At 40.2% G+C, this 20,588-nt stretch overlaps 1 protein-coding gene across 7 annotated transcripts in view; it reads left to right on the top strand.

Moving 5' to 3' along the window:
* SASH1 (SAM and SH3 domain containing 1) overlaps positions 1–20,588 on the top strand; it is a 279,554-nt gene that overhangs the window by 94,853 nt on the left and 164,113 nt on the right. For all 7 annotated transcript variants that reach the window (XM_077486691.1, XM_077486692.1, XM_077486690.1 and 4 more), the window contains exons 3-4: positions 18,613–18,663; positions 18,801–18,850. In XM_077486691.1, the coding sequence (XP_077342817.1) occupies positions 18,613–18,663; positions 18,801–18,850 (101 nt within the window). The remainder of the gene's footprint in view (positions 1–18,612; positions 18,664–18,800; positions 18,851–20,588) is intronic.

Below are 20,588 nucleotides of genomic sequence, written 5' to 3'. Positions count from 1 at the left end.
TAGACGCTATAACTTTTGCGCAAACCAAAAAATATACGCTTATTGACATTTTTTTTACTAAAGACATGTGGCTAAATAAATTTTGCCCTCAATGTATGACTAAAATTTAGTTTATTCGATTTTTCTTATAACAAAAAGAAGAAAATATCTTTTTTTTTCCAAATTTTCGCTCTTTTTCCATTTATATCGCAAAAAAAAAAAATCGCAGAGGCAATCAAATACCATCAAAAGAAAGCTCTATTTGTGGGAAGAAAAGGACGCAAATTTCGTTTGGGTGCAATATTGCATGACCGCGCAATTACCAGTTAAAACAGCGCAGTGCGAAATTGCAAAAAGACCTCTGGTCCTTAAGGTGTTTATTGGTCCGGAGCTGAACTGTTAAAAAAAAGTTTTTAATTTTAAGTATAAAAATTGATTTATTTTGCAATAAATGCATATTTCCTTGTGTTTTCTTACTTTAAACTCACTACAAGTACTGAAAAATAATTTTTTTGATGGGCCAAAAAGACAGTATGCTCCTTCCATCCTCTGACATGATAATAGTGTATTTTTGCCTCTGAATTCTAAAGCACGTTGTCATCTCTGGCTACTTCATTTCTTAACCATTACAAAGAACACAACCTTCTCCTCCTCTCCCCCCTCTTCGTTGCACACAGGAAGGGAGCCCGGGAAGTTATCAGTACAGAGAGCACAGGAAGTTATTGGTTTAAATTTCAAACCGTTATGTCAGTAACATATAGTTTTATCACATTTTATCACTTGCAGTAAGTGAACATTTCTGTATTACACGTGATGACTATGATTCAGTCTGACACACATTTCAGCATATAGTGAAATGATAACCAAATTGTATCACATTGTATAGATTTTGTCAGTGCTGTCACTTTTCTGCCACACTGTCACGGTGATTGAAACAATATATTATTAAGATATTGGATGAGTAACTTGCATATCTGGGATTTTATCATGTCATTAGAGCAGTGATTCTCAACCAGGGTTCCTCCAGAGGTTGCTAGGGGTTCCTTCAGCATTGGGCCATTTCTGCCTCTCAGATAAGTTCCCACCGACCCCATTGGTCTTTTTAGCTATCTGTAAGGAGGTAATTCTTCCCAATGACCACAAGTGTAAGGACCATTCCTCTCACTGACCATCATACTAGTGTATCATGAGTTGTAGATTTCAAATTTTAAGCAGGGGTTCCTCAAGACCAGAGAACTATTTCAAGGGTTCCTCTGTGTTGAAAAGGTTGAGAAGCTGCATTAGAGCAATAAAAGAGACCGTGGGAGTCATGGTAAATAACCTCAAAGTAAGTTTGTATTGGCTAAGTAGATTTTTTTTGTCCTTTTTTTAATACCTCATTGTGCTCTAGTCTGATTACTAAATTAAAGAAAAAGGCTAGAATTGTTGCTCTAACGTTGTGTTTGATAGTTTATCATTTGATACTATCAGATGTTGGCTATAATGCATTTATTACATCAAAAATTTATTGTAAATTCCCCACTATAACTTTTGGGAACCTGACATTTTTTTGAACCTCTGAGTAACATAACAGTAGAAGAGACATAGTGCAAGCACATTTCCGACTGTTGGTAATGCTTTTAAAATGTTTATAAATGTCTGTAAATAGGAAGATTGCAACACAATGAAATGGTCCAGTATATTTGACTGGCAAAAGGAAAAGTATAACATCCGGGAAGATGATTAAGCTACTGATTGAATAGTGAATCTATGCACCATTCCCTTTTCCACATTAGTCACTTGGGAACAAGCCAAGATCCCTTTATTTTATTATTACTTTGTGTAGACCTACCCGCATATACGTTATTTCATCTCTATCTTCATCTTCATCTTTATCCTTAAAATATGTTCCTGTTCCTTTTTTAATCATGCTTTTATGGCCAGTTCACACCTAAATTTTGCAGGAACGTGGATCAGACCGATGCGATTTTCAACCCATTCATTTGAAAGAACCAACAATCACACTGGTTTTCACAAAAATGAGCGCATGCACTTTTTTAAAAGATGCACTCCAAATCGCATCATGCTGCTGTACCATGTGATCCAGTGTAGGCAAATACACAGCAGCTGCAATCTGCATTTGGGGTGTCGTTACCACATGACAGAGAAAAAATCTTGGGTCATTGTTTCATCTTAGCTCGTCAGTCTTCTAGCCTTTGTGACATATATCTACGTTCATTTGTATTAAGAAACGTTTATGTTTTTGAGGCGCTAATGATACATTTTTAATACACATGTTGAAGTGCATTTTAACTAGTTTGTGTCTGGTGCATTCAGAGAGTGAACATGTTAAAACAAGCTCACAACTGCAGGTGCCTTTGTTGTAATTTTTAAGATGAGGTGATGTTCCTATTTAAGATTCGTCTTTAAGATGTATTCAACAGTTCCAAATAGGGGCTAAAGGTCCTTCTAATAGCTTCAAGTAAGCTGCTCTTAAGATTGTTTGTTTATTTCTTGTTCAAAAAACTTTCTGAATGTGATTGTTTGTAAACTAGCATTTACAAGCCTAAAGTGGTTGTAAAGGCACACGTTTTCTTTTCCTTCACACAAAATGCATGAAGGTAAAAAACTTTCACTGTGCAGCCGTCCCCTCAGCCCCCCCCCCCCTAATACTTACTTGAGCCCCCTCTTGATCCAGCGATGTTCAGGAGAGCCTTGCCTCTCGGGGGACTCACACTCCTGATTGGCTTTTGCCATTGGCTCCCACTGCTGTCAGTCACAGCCAATGGGCCAACCAGGAGATGGAGGGGATGGGGCCAAGCCGCGGCTCCATGTCTGAATCGACTCACAGAGCAGCAGCTCAGATCAGGTGCCCCCATAGCAAGCTGCTTGCTATGGGGGCACCTGGGAGGTAGGATGGGCCGTTAACGCTGTTGAGGGATCTGAGAAGAGGAGGATCTGGGCTGCTCTGTGCAAAACCATTACACAGAGCAGGTAAGTATAACATATTTGTTTTTTTTCTTTTTTTTTTAAACAAAACTTTGATATCGCTTTAGGCCCCTTTCACACGATCAGTCTGCCTGTCTGTTTTTCAGACAGATTTGAGCGGGCCACCCATTGACTTCTATGGGCAGGTGGATATCTGATGTTTCTGCTGACAATCGCCTGCCATCCGCCCTGACAGATCCGTTCAAAACAGACAGATGGGGATACGTTCGCCATCCGTCCAGTGGATGGGATCAGATGAAATGTTTTCATTTGATCTCGCCAGAGAGGATAGCAGAGCTCTGACAGGTCCATCCCTTCACAGCGAGCAGAGACGGACCTGTCATCCGCCGGCTTAGCGGGGGTCAACGGAGCGATCCCAGCTGAGTTAGTGGAGCCCGTCAAAACATATTCGATCCATGTGAAAGGGGCCTTAAAGTGTTACTAAATCCACAACAGTAGAATCAGTCTGTATATGCATTAACACATGCTTGTTATACTCACTGGAATGTAAGGAGTTAATCTGACACTTTTTTTTTTTTGGTAGGGTGCATGTGATAAGCACAGGGCCAATTAACACTGACCAGACAGAGGGTCAGGGGTTCTGCAAGCACATAGGACAGTCAGAGCTAAATGAAAACTCCTCCTACAAGCTTTGACCAGACACTGATAGAAGTCATATGACTGCTATATACTGCTTATGAGAAAAAAATATTAAGCTGTTTTTATATATCCTAAAACAATGGCATTTCCCTGTTCTGTGTACTGTATGAGATCAGATATAATGAATGCAGGGTCCTGGGTTTAGTAACATTTTAAACATTGCCCTTGTGTATGAAGTCTAAAAAGATCATCAAAGATGTAGGTTTCAAAATTTCAGTAAGTGTTCCATCTGTTCTTATTCATGCCTCTCCTATTTAAGGTCTGCTAGTGTAGTTCAGATAAGTTACTTTGTGTAAGAAAATGGAGTATATAGACAGCCTATGTTTACAAGAAACCTAGAGTTCCAGGAATTATCTCCTGGAATGACAGCTGGGGTTGTGTAATATATCAATTACATTTAACACTGTTTTCCTGTTTGAGAGCCACTTCTCTTAAAAATGTGCCTGGAGTAATGCGTTACCATTAGGTCATTGCTTCCGGTCAGCATGCTTTCTACTGCTGTCTCCTGAATGGAATTAGTCACTGCAATGGTTGCCCATTAGTGTATTACAGTGAATAGTTGCATTCATAAAATAACATGCATTGAGCTATTGGCACGCAAATCTTTTAACCAAGTTTTAGGAGATGGCGGAATGTCAGAAAGGTCATCATAGAGGTAAGTGTATTTAAGACAACAGCCAAATAATTTTTCTAAGTCTGTGCAGCCAGTCTTTTGATCCAGGCACCCCTACCTGAAAAAGTACAGAAAAGTTGTAAAATTAAAAAGTTGGGTAAACCCATTTTTCTTCTCACTTTGTTTCCTGTCATACTGAAGCCAGAGCTTGGACATAAAAATATAGCAACACACAGATAAGATCCTCCATGTGCCCTCTCCTGTGAGCAACAAAGCCCTGTCTGATTTAACAACCAGTAGTATATTTTCATTTTCAACAAGTATAATAATAATAACAATATATTGAAAATGTACACCGGCAATGACCAGCAGTCAGATATATGCTTGGCTAAACTAGAATGCAGTGGATATATATGTAGGAGACTGTATATATATTTTATGCACTGCAGAGCACTGAATCACCTGCCTGCCTGAAAGTGTATTTGAGAACGTACACCAGCAATGGCCTGCAGCCAGATATAGGCTTGGCTAAACTAGAATGCAGTGGATATATATGTAGGAGACTGTATGTGTGTGTGTGTGTGTGTGTATATATATATATATATATATATATATATATATATATATATATATATATATATATATATATATATATATATATATATATATATATATATATATAAAATAATATATTATGCACTGCAGAGCACTGAATCACCTGGGGTGATTCAGAATGCTGCTCTTTGGGCGATTATAGGCGGCTAATATCAGAACAGACATGGGTATTAATATTAGTTCTAGGTAAACACATTTAGGCCTCTTTCACACTCATGGTGCTGTATAGGAGATAAAATCATGAGATTGAGCAGACTGCCCACCAGAATAGATGTGTGTGAACACTGCTCTAGGTCAGTCTCCCACCTCCACTAACACACAGACCAGGTGCTGGCCCTGTCCATCTCAGATTCCAGTGAGCAAAAAAAGGAATTCTGGTTGGCCACACGTCCAGTAAAATCACCTTTATTTCAGCAAATCCATAGAAACGTGTCCAAAAACACAAATAGAGCGGAACAGCATCACCAGCTAACTCGTTTCACATTTGCTTAAGACCCCTTTCACACTGGCAGCGTTTTACCGTCTGGTTGACAGCACATTTCGGGCACTAGCAGGACGCTTTTACCCCCCCGCTAGTAGCCGAGAAAGGGTTAAAACCGCCCGCAATACGCCGCAATAGCTGCGTTGTGCCGGTGGTATTGCAGCGCTGCCCCATTGACTTCAATGGGGAGCAGTGGTGCAGGAGCGGTAAGGTAAACACACCGCTCCAAAGAAGCTGCTGGCAGGACTTTTCCTGACGTCCTGCCAGCGCACCGATCCAGTGTGAAAGCCCTTGGGCTTGCGCACCACTCCAGTGTGAAACCCCTCGGGCTTTCACACTGGAGACAATGGTGCAGCAGTTCGAGGGCGGATTGCAGGCACTATTTCTAACGCTATAGCGCCTGCAAAACGCCCTTGGTGTGAAAGGGGTCTAAAACTTAGGCCTCATGAACACTGCTGCTGCTAAACGGACATTTAGGAGCAGTTGGGCATTTTTTTCAACTGCTCCTGAAGCTCCTCTGTTATCTTATCAGCACATGTACACAGGTTTGTTTATAGTCATTTCTTGGCAGTTGAGCTAAGAGGAACTGAGTTTAGGAGCATTTTAAGCACCAAACTTTTCTAAACACAGTAACTTGCATTTAGCCGCGTTTTGTTTACAGGCATTTTTCATTTTTGCCTATTTTGGAAAAAAATACGTTTTTTATCAAGCGCTTCTAGACGCGGCATGTAAACACGGCAAAACTGAAGTTTTAAACATGAGTTACTATCAGTCAAGTTAAATCGTTCATGATAGGTTGTAAAAAATGTCCCGTGTACATTAAGCCTTAGTCATAGTTGATGGCTGATGATAGTCATTATGATGGCCAGTAGTACATTGTTACACAGCATGCCACAGTTGATCAGCGTAGCCACATGCTGATCATGCTCCATTCAAGTCAATGGGGACCTCCTTGAGGATAAAAACAAACAGACATTTAACAAGCTGTATATTACCTCCTGAATGCTTCTCAACCAGCATGTAAACCAATTCTGAAAAGCAATGTACCATGATCTCCGTTTGTTCTGGAAATCATCACAAAATGAGGTAAAAATTTGAAAAAATAAATAAAATTGTAACTAATGTGCATGGTTTACCTGGCAGAAGTTAGGAGGAATCGAAGGGAAATCTTCCCAATGGGACACCAAAGTGACAGGGGCTTTAACCATTCCACACTCAAAACTAAACAATTATTGAGTCATGAAGCAAAATACAAGTACTATCAAATCCCTTTATGGTTAAAACAATAGACAATTTACCCTGCCTGACCTAATCAGTAAATAGAGCATTTGAAAAAAAGTGCCTTATTTTTTTTATAGAAAAATCCTGGCCTTTTTGAACTGTCTTGCGTATGTTGCCCAGAACCTTCGAATGAGGAAAGTCCCTGTTGGATCTCAGCCTTGTCCTTTTAGTTTGAAGATGTTGTTTCTAGTCATGCAGCTGCTGGCTTAGGATATATCCTTTCCCCAAAATGTATGGATGTATTTCCTCTGCAGGCACATTTCCTGCACTGAATAATAGGTTTGCCTTGGTGATCTTTAACCTATTAGTAGAGAAGTGGTAAAAAAACTCTAGGCTTTAGTTTTTTTTGTTTCACTCCTGTTTTTGTCTGGATTTCAACTTTGGCATTTATACATTGGTGTTTTCATCTGTACACTGGCAGAGCCTGAGGTTTTTTCTTATTAGTCTGATTTGTTGTTCTAGTCGACAAAAACTAGTAATTAAGACCTACTTTACACTTATGGTTGGGAGGTGGTAAAAATAAATGGATGAGCCAACGTTTTTACCGACTGCCTCCATTGACCCAACACAGTGACCAGAGAGGGTCGTGTGCATTCTGCGGCAAAAAATATACCTCCTATACAGGATCCATTACTAACTGGGGTCACATGGCAACCACCCTGCAGCCTTGTGCATTGCACACTGTTGTGGCACTGTGGTTCAGGAATTACAGGGCTAAAATGGATGGATCGCTTCTCAGCGGGGTGGCAGAAACTTCAGGCAGATGTAAAAAAAAAAAGGCACGTTCAGCCCTGTATTTCCTAATATGTCATTAAATAAATTTTTAAATGCGAGCAGTGTACCTGAATTTGTCTTATCAGACTTGTGCAGTCCACTGTTCTGCAGAGCTCAGACTAGGAGGAAAAAAAGCGACACCAGTTAGTTGTGCTGCAGTGTTCATGCTAAAAAGGAGCATGTTGATAGGAAAGAGCAGTGACGAAACAATGCGGTCATTGGTCTACAGATTTTCCTTTTACTGTCCATTCATAAGCTATAGGCAAAACTTTTTTTTTCATTTTGGATAAAGAAAGTGAGGGTTTAACTCCTGTTGTGTGTTTGTTTTTTTTGCCATTTGTGTCCCATTGGGGAGATTTATCTTCACTTCCTGTCCCATAGCCAACACAGGAAGTGAGAGGAAATCCCTGCAAATTAAGAGAATCTCTTGAGCCCCAAGGTCCCCATTGGAACACTGGAAGATTACTGTTCTGAGGGCAACCTAAAATTTTGGAATTTAGATGTTATTCTGAAGTTAAAGTGGTTATAAAGCCATGTTTTACCATAATGCAATAAGGAAAAGATTATTTAGGCATTGGTATCCCCACCCCCACTGCCCTTTTACTACAAGCCCTTATTCAATCCAGCGCTGTGCCCATCTGCAGCTCCTCTCCCCCACACTTTCTGGTCTCTCTGGCTTTGCTGAGCCAGTGAGATCCATTGGCTCCCGTTGTTGTCAAAGTCGGTGACAAGGGAGTAGAGGTGGGGCCAGGTCCCATTGTCTGTGTCTATAGAATGAGCCCACATGAGCCTCTAGAGGAGGTTTGGGGCCGCTCTGTGCAATTCCATTGGAGGTAAATACAGGTTAATATGTTTTATTTTTTTTATTTTGTTTTATGCATTTACAGTCATTTTAAGCTTTAACCATATCCATGTTGATACTACAAATTTGTAATGCTATATATACATATAGTTTCTTTATAATAACCCTTTTTTATTAAGCCATAGTAGAAACTGTGAGAAAATGCAACTGTACAACTGGTTTCAGGACATGCTATTCACTTACTGGCTTGTGTAGATGGCCAAAAGCAGAATGCTTTTGATTGCTTTTAGCTTGCCTTTATTCACGAACGCTTCTGAGCTCCCTCTATCCTGCATTTACTGTAGTTCAAAGCTTTATCAAGTTTTTTCATCCCTATTGACTTGTATGGGGAGGAATGGTGCTCTGATGCAAAAATGCCTATTTATTTAAAAGCACTAGTTTAAGGGGCTGTGATACACAAAGCAAGTGAGTGCCAGACCCCCCCCCCCCCCCCGAATAAATATAAAAAAATAAACTTTCGGAGGTGTAGTCCAATGTAATAAAAGGTGCCTTCTAAAAATAGACGGATACAGAGTACTGATTCAGGAGCAACTGTCTTTTTTCATCAGTCTTCATTTTGGTTTTACAAATCTTTTACAATCCGATTCAAAACTGCTTTTGAATTTACATTTTATTGGTGAGAAAGGTAAATGGGTAACACAGGATTTGGCATGTACAATGCCATTGAGATTGTGCAGTACCCTCTGGGCTCTGGCAGCAGTGAATTACAATAATCCCACTTTATACATACAGTATAAGGTGAATTCTTTCCATTTATGAAAGCTGCATTGTTTACCCAATACCATTATTTATTTTATTTATTTTTGTTCTTTGTTTTTTTGTTAACATCATTTGATGTTACCTAGACAGTTAATTCCATTTACTTGTGGTTTTTCCACATTTAGACACACCAGGCGCAAAATATGACTGCGCACCAGGGGATATATACAGTTAATATGACTGCTGTTGTGTGTTTTTTTTTTTTTGCAGTATTTTTAGTTCATTTGCTGTAAAATATATGTATAGACCATTAATCAACACATCTATGCCATTTGCATCATTACATATTTACATTAATCATATGATGTATGATATATTAATGTTTTCTTTGTAGAATTTATGTCGCTTTTCATCTGTGCTATTCTCAAGGCCCTGACGAAGCGGTTTGAACCGCGAAATGAGTAGGCCACTCTTTGTATAAACCTGTTGGGAACCAGCACATCCCCGATTTCAAAATTTGAATCACTAAAGACTGCAATGTATTTTAAACTTTGTCTTTTAGTTTAATAAAAAGCTGTTTACTTTTGTATAAATCAGTTTTATTTTTTTATTTTTTGGGGGTTTTTCCATACTCCTCCGAGACACAATTGGAGTCCCATTCTGTTCTATAAAAAAACATTTTTTGAAATATATTTATAAAATACCATTAGTAGTCTTCTGATTTATTTGACTTGTTGCCTTTAATTCTCTTTGAAGACTATACTTGTATGATGTGGGATCTTTTCCATCATGTATAATGTTTGTGATCATCATAGCAGCATATATGGTCTTCTAATCTGCACAATCCTTGCCAATGCTTTTGACCCCCAACATGTTCTTTCTGATTGGCAGTTTATCTATACACTAAGGTTTAAAGAGCCTTGAGAGCTGAAGGAAATGCTTATTTCCTTGATAAGAAATAATTGAAGCTTGGCTGATTAAATGCTTCCACATGTAGAGTAAATCTTGTATTCTAGTCAAGTTTGTCTTATCAAGTCAGCGCTCTGTTCCTCTAACAATCATTCTGCAGAAGCTCTGAGCTGCTGTGCGTTGATAGAATTGTGAATTATCCGGAGACAGAAAAAGGACAGTAAAGACTTCCAGAAACACTGAAGCCCGGGATGTTTTTCATGGCATTATTACATCAATGAGATATATTGTAATTTGGGAATTAGTATTTTTTTCCTATGAATTTTAATAAATGAATCTGGTTAATTCTTTAAATTAAAGTGTTCTAATAGGGATGCAGCTTTCCTTATCGGAAGTATTTAACCCCTGGTGAGCGTCTCACCAAAACTGAAATTCCTATTGCAGGAGGTACCTATTTTTTTTTTTTTTGTGAAAATTCAGTGAGCCTCTCACACAAGCAGGAAAGTACATTTCTGGGAAGGTTCTGTACACCGACAGTGTATAGAACACATCTAGGCTGCCATATTGTGTTGCATTTTACAGAAAATTCCAGTGGTTGCAGATTGAAAAGGAAAGGTGATTTTTTTTTTTTTAAATAACCTTACATTACAGCATGGCTGGTATAGCATTGTATATGCTATATTTTTTTCCAAGTGGAGTTACCCTTTAAAGCAAAATATTCGCGCGCACTCACCGTAGTTCAGTTTGGATTTTATTTCTTTAGCTTGACGTAGGTATCACATTAATGTGGTGCGGGAAACTCACACGGATTGCATTTGAATTGTATTACCCTTGCGATCTGCAGCGGATGTCAGTGCAATATTAACGACACCCCAAAAGTAGGTCACAAATGCAGTGGTTTTGGCTGCCCCGGATCACATGATTCAAAATGTACCATGCGATCTGGTTGCAGTGCGTTTTTAAATGTGCTGCCTGTATGGCTTTGGTGCAATGTGGTGCAGTTTGAGCCCATCCAAAATGAATGGCCTTGAATCGGACTGCACTGAATCGCTTGTGAATTGAACAGCAATGCAGTGTGATTCCTGAGCAATTTACCTATGGTTCATAGCGTGGCTTTAATGGCTTCAATAGCAGCAAATTGTTTCCTGTCTGTTATATTGCAATAAAAATATTTCTATCTTTAGTAATGCACATATAATAGATATGAAAGATTTGCATAAACAAAACAACATTAAATAGCCTGTCTATGGTATGTAGGGCTATTCTGGCTTCAGATGTTTTTAGTTACCTCTTGTTTGTGAGTACCACGTTGATTAATGTCTTCTAACTGTAAGTTCCCATCCTGTAGACTCACAAAAGCCTGTCACATCCATTTTTATGAGTACTGCTGAGGAAGGTAGAAGAAAAGTTCAGAGAGGGTCAGGATTTTGTAAGGCAGGATGCATCTGGATATGCTTGGGTTACAAATAAAAAAAACATGCACAGCTCACACATGGCAGGGCTAGCCATGTGTTTCCAGAATACCCCAAAGCTCTCTGTTGTACAAACTAAGTAGACCCAGAGATCATCTTCAAGACAAATGGAAAGGAGGGGCGAATTCATGGTATGTAGCATTCTTACTGTCCTATTGTCTTTTGGGGGTACTCCTAGAAACTGGGTAGTTAGTAGAATCAGTCCCATTATTCTTTTCTTGCCATTTTCTATCCTGTACCTCATTTAGCCATCTGTAATCTGAAGTGGTTTTTGCATTTAATTTGTGAGATGATACCGATCATTTGGTTTCTATCTTTTCTATTGTACATTGTACACCCAGAGGTAGCATGTTTCTTGAAAGATTGAAGATACAAATGGGCTTTGCTTATTTGTAAGCATATAGTGTTACAACAGACAATACTGAAAAGCTGTAGGCCAGGAGACATTACTACTTGTGTATTGCATGCGAATATGAGTTGCACACAATAACAAAAATATATCTTTCTAGAGATCTGCCGAAACATGAAGGGAGAGCTTTTAAAAATGTAAAAATGATGAGGGTTGTTAAAACAGTATTTGAAATAGTCCCATAAACTGCTATTACTTCTGGAAATCTGAAAAAAGCTGCAGAAAGCATTTATAATCTAACATGTCTATGACCTTTTGTGGCATTTTGTTTACATTTTTTTTCTCTGTAAAGGATATTTGTGTTAGTCATATCTTTTTTTTTTTTATGTTATATAAAGGTAAAAAGCCAATTTGTATTTGTTACTGACTTGCATGTCAGAATTTGTCTGGTATGTTCATGGTGTTGCCATTTCAAGAAACAGTTTTTTGACTTTATTCACTGTCTGTAAATGCTGATGTTCATTAGATAATGCGGCTGTTTGTGTATTATAGTGTCCCATTTGTGAATGTAATAGAAAAGTGAATAATGTATTTTATATTGCATATGGGTCTATTTTCTGTGTGTGTGTGTGTGTGTTTATTTATTTATTTATTTATTTTTTTTGTGTTCCCTGTGTGTTCTACATTAAATCTGCATTTGCACTGGCACACAGTATGTTAGGGAGCAACTGCTTTAATTTTACCATTTATATAAGTATTACATTTTTGTAGATGACTGTTGGTAAAAAGAAAACTATTGTAGTTATAGCGTTGATGTAAAGTATTCATTATTTAAAAAAAATATATATGTATGTATGTGTGTATATATATATATATATATATATATATATATATATATATATATATATATATATATATATATATATATATATATATATATATATATATATATATATATATATATATATATATATATATAAAATATTTTTTTTAAATCATGTAATCTTTATTCAAAAATTGTTTTATTATACATCTTCTCGCATCCACATTTAACCCAACATTTAACATACACAGTTTGTTTTTCCCTAGCTACCAAAATGTTATCTTATTTTTTTTTAATCTATCCCACAATATCTTTCTATACTTAAAGCAGTGTTCTGCCCCCCCAAAAAAAAACAAAAAAAACAGCAGCTACATACTGCAGCTGCTGGTTTTTAACAATGGGACACTTACCTGTCCTGGAGTCCAGCAATGTTGGCACCGCAGCTGATGTTTCCATCAGCTGTCGGGTGCTGCCGCCATCATTGCATCTAAGGGTACCTGGCAGTGTAGCCTTACGGCTTCACGCCGGGAACCCTACTGTGCATGCGCGAGGCCCTGCTGCTATCTCCTACTGGCCCGGCAACAGGGAGAGGAGAGGGAGCCCCGCGGTGATGTCACAGTCATAGACAAGTATACCCCCCCCCCCCCCCGAAAGGTGCCAATTGTGGCACTGGAAGAGGAGACAAATGAGCAGAAGTTCCACTTTTGGGTGGAACTCCGCTTTAAAACAAAAGAGAGAACATTCCCAGAATAGAAGAAAAAGGGAGCCTTTTCAGCATTATTTTCAACTTTATCCATATATTGCACTTTACCCTTATCTACAGGTCCAGCATTCCCAAGTATATGCATACTTAAATAACAATTTAGACTATTATTTTGCAAACTTAAGTGCTTACTGGGCACTTAAATCCCCCTCCTATCCAGAGCAATTTTCAGCTTTCAGCACTGACGCACGTTGAATGACAATTGCACGGTCATACAACACTGTACCCAAGTGAAATATTTATAATTTTTTTCCCCAAATAGAGCTTTCTTTTGGTGGTATTTGATCACCTGTGCGATTTTTTTATTTTTATTTTTTTTGTTAAAAAAAATGTGAAAAGACCAAATTTTGAAAAAAAATAAAAATTGTTGTTATAGAATTTTAAAATGGGTAATTTTTGTCAGTCATTGATGTACGCTGATGAGGCGGCAGTGATGGACACCGATGGGTGGCAGTGGGCACTGCTCGGTTACACTGATGGGCAGCACTTCTATGTGGCACTAATTGCACCACTGGTGAGCATTGATAGGTGGCACTTGTGGTCATTGATAGGTGGCATTTGTGGGCACATATAGGTTGTACTTGTGGGCACTTTCAAGGTGCAATTAAGAGGCATAATTGCCTCTTCCGTTTCAGGACCAATGTCCCTTTAAGGTGACTGTCAGTGTGAGGATAAAAAAAAAGCTTTTGTTTTGATCATGTGATCAGCTGTCATTGGCTGACAGCTGATCACATGGTAAGGGGCCGGTGATCACCTGAGTCTCAGTGACTTGGTGATCACAGCGCGCTCCGCACGCGCCCTGCAGGGCACACGCAGGGAGTGTACACAGGGGAGGCCGTCATATGACGGCCTTCCCGGGAATTCACATCCGCGCTTTGGCGCTTTGAAACTGCATCACGGGGGCCAAGACCATGCAGTGATTAACCACAGGATAGGACCGATTCCACTCAGAACTGGCCTCGCCATAATCAACCAGTTGAGTGAACATGCTCGGCGTCCACTCCAGAGGTTGTCTTTTGGAAATAGATGTATAAGTGCTGCCAACATTTCTGTAGAGGTTGAAGGAGGGGGGGGGGGGTCAGCCCGTCAGTGCTCAGACCACACGCCGCACACTGCATCAAATTGGTCTGCATGACTGTCATCCCAGAAGGAAGCCTCTTCTAAAGATAATGCACAAGAAAGCCCACAAACAGTTTGCTAAAGACAAGCAGACTAAGGACATGGATTACTGGAACCATGTCTTGTGATCTGATGAGACCAAGATAAACTTATTTGATTCAGATGGTGTTACGCATGTTTGGCGGCAACCGGGTGAGGAGTACAAAGACAAGTGTGTCTTGCCTACAGTCAAGCATGGTGGTGGGAGTGTCATGGTCTGGGGCTGCATGAGTGCACTTAGGCACTACAGTTCATTGACGGAACCATGAATGTCAACTTGTACTGTGACATACTGAAGCAGAGCATGATCCCCTCCCTTCGGAGACTGAGCCGCAGGGCAGTATTCCAACACAACGACCCCAAACACACCTCCAAGACCACTGCATTGCATGTCTCCACACCTAAACCCTATTGAACATCTGTGGGGCATCCTCAAATGGAAGGTGGAGGAGCGCAAGGTCTCTAACATCCACCAACTCCGTGATGTCGTCATGGAGGAGTGGAAGAAGACTCTGATGGCAACCTGTGAAGCTCTGGGGAACTCCATGCCCAAGAGGGTTAAGGAAGTGCTGGAAAATAATTATGGCCACACAAAATATTGACACTTTGGGCCCAATTTGGACATTTTCAGTTAGGGGTGTACTCACTTTTGTTGCCAGCGGTATACACATCGATGGCTGTGTGTTATTCTGAGGCGACAGCAAATTTTCACTGTTATACAAGTTGTACACTCCCTAATTTACATTGTAGAAAGTGTTACAATAGCAAAGGCTTCCTTCTGGGCCGACAGCCATGTAGACCAATTTGATGCAGCATGCGGCGTATGGTCTGAGCACTGACAGGCTGACCCTTCAACCTATGCAGCAATGCTGGCAGCACTCATACGTCTATTTCCCAAAGAGAACCTCTGGATATGATGCTGAGCATGTGCACTCAGCATCTTTGGTAGACCATGGCGAAGCCTGTTCTGAGTGGAACCTGTCCTATTAAACCGCTGTATGGTCTTGGCAATCTTCTTATAGCCTAGGCCATCTTTGAGTGGAACACCAATTCTTTTTTTCAGATCCTCAGGGGGTTCATTGCCACGAGGTGCCATGTTGAAACTTCCAGTGGCACTGAGTGCGAGAGCAATGACACCAAATTTAACACACCGGCTTCCCATTCACACCTGAGACCTTGTAACACTAACAAGTCACATGACACTGGCAATGGCTAATTGGACATTTTCACTTGGATGTGTACTCTCTTTTGTTGCCAGCGGTTTAGACATCAATGGATGTGTGTTCAGTTATTTTAGTAAACAGTAAATTTGCACTATTATACAAGATGTACACTCACTACTTTATATTGTAGCAAAGTGTAATTTCTTCAGTGTTGTCAAATACATTTTTGTAAATATTTTATTACATCTTTTTGAGTGGTGTACTCACTTTTATGATATACTGTATATATACAGGTGCACCACATAAAATTAGAATATCGTCAAAAAGTTCATTTATTTCCATAATCCATTTCAAAAAGTGCAACTCCTATATTATATACATAGATTCATTACACATAGTGATATATTTTAACCATTTCTTTCTATTAATGTTGATTACAGCTAGTGAAAACCCAAAATTCAGTGTATCAGAAAATTTGAATATTACATAAGACCAATAAAAGTTTTTTTAATACAGAAATGTTGGCTTACTAAAAAGTATGTCCATATACAGTATAGTATGCACTCAATTCTTGGTCGGGGCTCCTTTTGCATGAATTACTGCATCAATGCGTGGCATGGAGACGATTAGCCTGTGGCACTGCTGAGGTGTTATGAAAGCCCAGGTTGCTTTGATAGTGGCCTTCAGCTTGTCTGCATTGTTGTGTCTTGTGTGTCTCATATTCCTCTTGACAATATTGACAATACCCCACACATTCTCTATGGGGTTTAGGTCAGGTGAGTTTGCTGGCCAATCAAGCACAGTGATACCATGATCATTAAACCAGGTATTGGTACTTTTGGCAGTGTGGGCAGGTGCCAAGTCCTGCTGGAAAATGAAATTGGCATCTCCATAAAGCTGGTCAGCAGAGGGGAGCATGAAGTGCTCTAGAATTTCCTGGTAGATGGCTGGCAGAGCAGGACAGAGAGGAGAGAGAGCAGTGGGGGATTCAAATCCCTGCATCATTGGAGCAGTTTGAGGAAGCCTTGGCAGCTCTGGATTGCGGGAGGCAAGTACAGTGGGCACCAGGAGGATGAGGAGGGGAGGGGGTCTAGTGTTAGGTCACCTTTTCAGATTTTCCCAATGGTGCTGATAGGGGAGGCAGCTAATCACAAACCCCTAATATTTGTGGTCAGTCTACCTGTTAAAAAAACATTTTTAGAATGAGCTCCATTTATCCAAGCAGGCACCATTCTGTCATGCTACATATACCTGGAATGGTGCAAGTTTAACCACTTCAATACCAGGCACTTAGACACCTTCCTGCCCAGGCCAATTTTCAGCTTTCAGCGCTGTACCAATTTGAATGACAACTGCGCGGTCATGCTACACTGTACCCAAACACATTTTTTTTATCCTTATGTTCCCACAAATAGAGATTTGTTTTGGTGGTATTTGATCACCTCTGCGGTTTGTATTTTTTGCGCAACAAATAAAAAAAGACCGAAAGTTTTTTTGTTTCTGTTAACATTTTTTGTAAATAAGTATGTTTTCTTCTTCAATGACGGGCACTGATGAGGTGGCACCAATGAGCGGGCACTGATAGGTGGCACTGATGGGCATTCGTAGGGGGCACTGATGGGTACTTATGGATGGCACTGGTGGGTACTTATGGGTGGCACTGATGAGCACTGATAGGTGGCACAGATGGACACTGATTGGTGGTACCAATGACACTGATGGATGGCATTGCTGGGCATCACATGTTATATAATGGTGTCAGTCAGTGCCCATTTGTGGGCATAATTTGCACATGTGGATGGCCATGGGTTACATACCTGGCCATACACATGTTGCCCCCTTCCCTGGCGGTCTAGTGTGGGCATCTGAGGGGGGTCTGCTCTGATAAACAATCAGCGCAGACCCCCTCTGTCAGGAGAGCCGCCGATCGGCTCTCCTCTACTCGCCTCTGTCAGACGCGAGTGAGGAAGAAACGATCAATGGCTTTTCTTGTTGACATCGTGATCAGCCATGATTGGGCACGGCTGATCACGTGGTAAAGAGCCTCGCTCTTTACCAAGATCGATGTAGCAATGTGTCAGACTGACACACTACACCACCTATCGCCGCTATGCTCGCCCTCACAGGTGCGCGGTGGCTGTTATCCTGAAGGACGTCATATGACGCCCAGTCAGGATAACTGAACCACCGCCCAGTCGTCATTTTGCTATAGGCTGGGCTGGAAGTGGTTAAGAATCTCATGAAAATCTGATTTGTATTGCAGCCACATGCAAACCTTTGCTAGTTTTCAGCTCAGTGACTTAGTAGTTATGACGTCTGTCTTGCAACACTGGGATTCCCAATTCAAATCCAGACACTATTGAACCATGGTCAGGACACTATCTACATGGAGTTTGAATGTTCCTTCCTGTGTTTGCATGGGTTTTCCCAGGTAATCTGGTTTTCTCCCACACACAAAGATATACTTGTAGCTTATTTGGCTGCTTTCCAAATTGGCCCTTGTAAATGTATGTATGCATATGACATAGAGACTTTAGATTGTAAGTTCCTTGGGGGCAGGGACTGATGTGACTGTAAATTGTGGGTGCTATATAAATGGCTGTGATAAATACTGTGTGTTGTGCGCTTTATAAAATGGGCTGTGATATTGTACCTCCTCTTGTTTCTGTTCAGCTGCTCCCCGACTTCTGTTATTCTTCTTTATTAAGCATGGGAGTGTCTGTGTCTAACAGAATCAACATATCAGGGAGGCAGCTTTAACATCTCTTAACTAAACACAGTTAAAAACAGATGGTTTCTACAATGTAGTGCTATCCCATTTATCAGTTCTGATACAAGCTATGATATGCACTTTATCTGAAAAATAGGGAGAGACTGCAATGTTTTTTGTTTTTTCCTTTGAACATCATTTACAATTCTGATTTCCTGCATTCATATACAGTACGTATGCCGATTTTATCTTCATAAGATGATGTTTTTTTTCTGATCGTAATGTGCCACGTTTCTTGATGTCTCATGACTGACTTGCATATGTTCTGTTTTAGGAGAAATCTGATGCTGGCTCCACCTCATTACAGCTGCGTTCCCAAACTGAAGTACGTACAATAAATGATTATTTTCATCTTCTTCCCTATAGTTGTTTTTCTTGTAATTACTGTTTTTTACTTCTACTAAAAATGTTCCCTACTTCTGTGATTATATTGATTAAATGCCCATTTTCTTGCCCTTTTAGGATTCCTTTGAATTTAACAGTGCAGTATCTACGCCAGAGACTGAAAGAAAGTAAGTCATACGCTTACGTTTTGTGAAAAAGAAATGTCATATCAAATAACTATGTTTAAAATTTCAGAAAAATAAAGGTACAGTTGTATACATTTTCAGTTTACACAATATAAGAAAAAGCTATAAAATAACCAAAAAACCCCCCCAGTTTTTGCTATAGTATTAATAATTCCCATTAACATCACCATGACTCCGGCCAATCACAGCGCTGGTGCCGCGATACCCGGAAGTATCTCCAGGACCACGTCTGCGGCTGGAGGGGGAGACGAGGACGGCTTCCGGGGCTTCAATCTGAGGTAAGTAATACATAATGAGCTAGTATGCTATGCATACTATTATTATTATACACGATTTATATAGCGCCAACAGTTTACGCAGCGCTTTACAATGTATAGGGGTGGACGACACAATTACAGTACAATACAAAAGGTACAAGAGGGCCCGGCTCATAGAGCTTACATTCTAAAGGGAGGGGGTGGTAGTACAATAGGTAATAGCTGCAGAGAATGATTTGATGGGGGTGGCTCGGGGACAGTTAGGTGGGTGTGGGACCGGCTTCCCCGAATAAATGAGCTTTCAGGGATCTCCTAAAGGTGGGCAGGCTAGGGGCTGATCAGACAGACTGGGGCAGGGAGTTCCAGAGGATGGGAGAGACTCTGGAGAAGTCTTGAAGGCGAGCATAAGAGGAGGTATCAAGGGAGCTAGAAAGCAGGAGGTCCTGGGAGGAGCGGAGGAGACGATTTGGGCGATATCTGCAGATGAGGTTGGTGAGGTAGATGGGGGCGATGTTGTTGATGGCTTTGTATGTTATGGTTAGCATTTTGAATTTTACACAGTGGGGTAGGGGAAGCCATTGATGCTTTTGTCTTGCATGTTGTCTTTTTTTTTTTTTGTTTTTGTTTTTTTTAACAATAGTTTACTTCCTCTTCGTGTGCTTGGGATAATTAGGCCCATTGTTGCTGAATGTCGGTTCAAGATCTGCTTCTTTGCAACACTTTTTGCCTCCCTTGGGGGGGATGTAAAAGCACTGTGAACTTAAAACATTGCACACCCTTAACAGGTTCACCACGACCCCCTGCCATATCCATCTACCCATTTTTTCCAAAAGCTAGAGCTATAGCATAGTTTGATAAAACGTGGCCATCGCCAGAGCACTGCATAAATACGACCAGTTAGAATAGACAAAAATGGGGAAACACAAACAAGGCAGGTGTTTTTCTACATTAGAAAAGCAAAGTGCATCATCTCAGAGAAACTAAAGAATAAAATTGACCAGCAGCAGGGCAGTTTTGTGAGCAGATTAAAGAGGGAAGGGGCTCGGGCACAAGGCAGCTGTTTTGTTACACTAAAAAATGAAATTCTACTGTGCAAAGTTACACTAGAAAAATTGGCCGTCAGCAAAGTAATAATATAAAGCTGATCTAAACCCAAAAACAAACATTTAATCTATTGCAGCTTTCAGTTGTTAGATTTGGTGGCTGCATTTGTTTTTTTTATCAATAGAGGAGCAAAAGAGACCCCCTGAGCAGCATCACAGTATGGAAAGAGTGTAGAGTCACATGGTTCAAATTAAAGCCTAACTGCAGCTAACACTTTTTAAGCAGTTACAGAGTTTTCCTTGGAAAAAAGAGAACCCACAACTGTAGCAGCCAGGAGTTTGATTATATGTCAGTGCTGCTGACAATACAATCCTTACATTGGTGACAGCGAAAGGCTCTAATCACGTGCTTCAACCCCC

The sequence above is a fragment of the Lithobates pipiens genome, unplaced genomic scaffold (assembly GCF_037356315.1).
Source record: "Lithobates pipiens isolate NorthernLeopardFrog02 unplaced genomic scaffold, aLitPip1_a1.2 Scaffold_18, whole genome shotgun sequence".
NCBI classification, from domain to species: Eukaryota; Metazoa; Chordata; class Amphibia; order Anura; family Ranidae; genus Lithobates; species Lithobates pipiens.
This window is presented reverse-complemented; position numbering and strand designations above follow the sequence as displayed.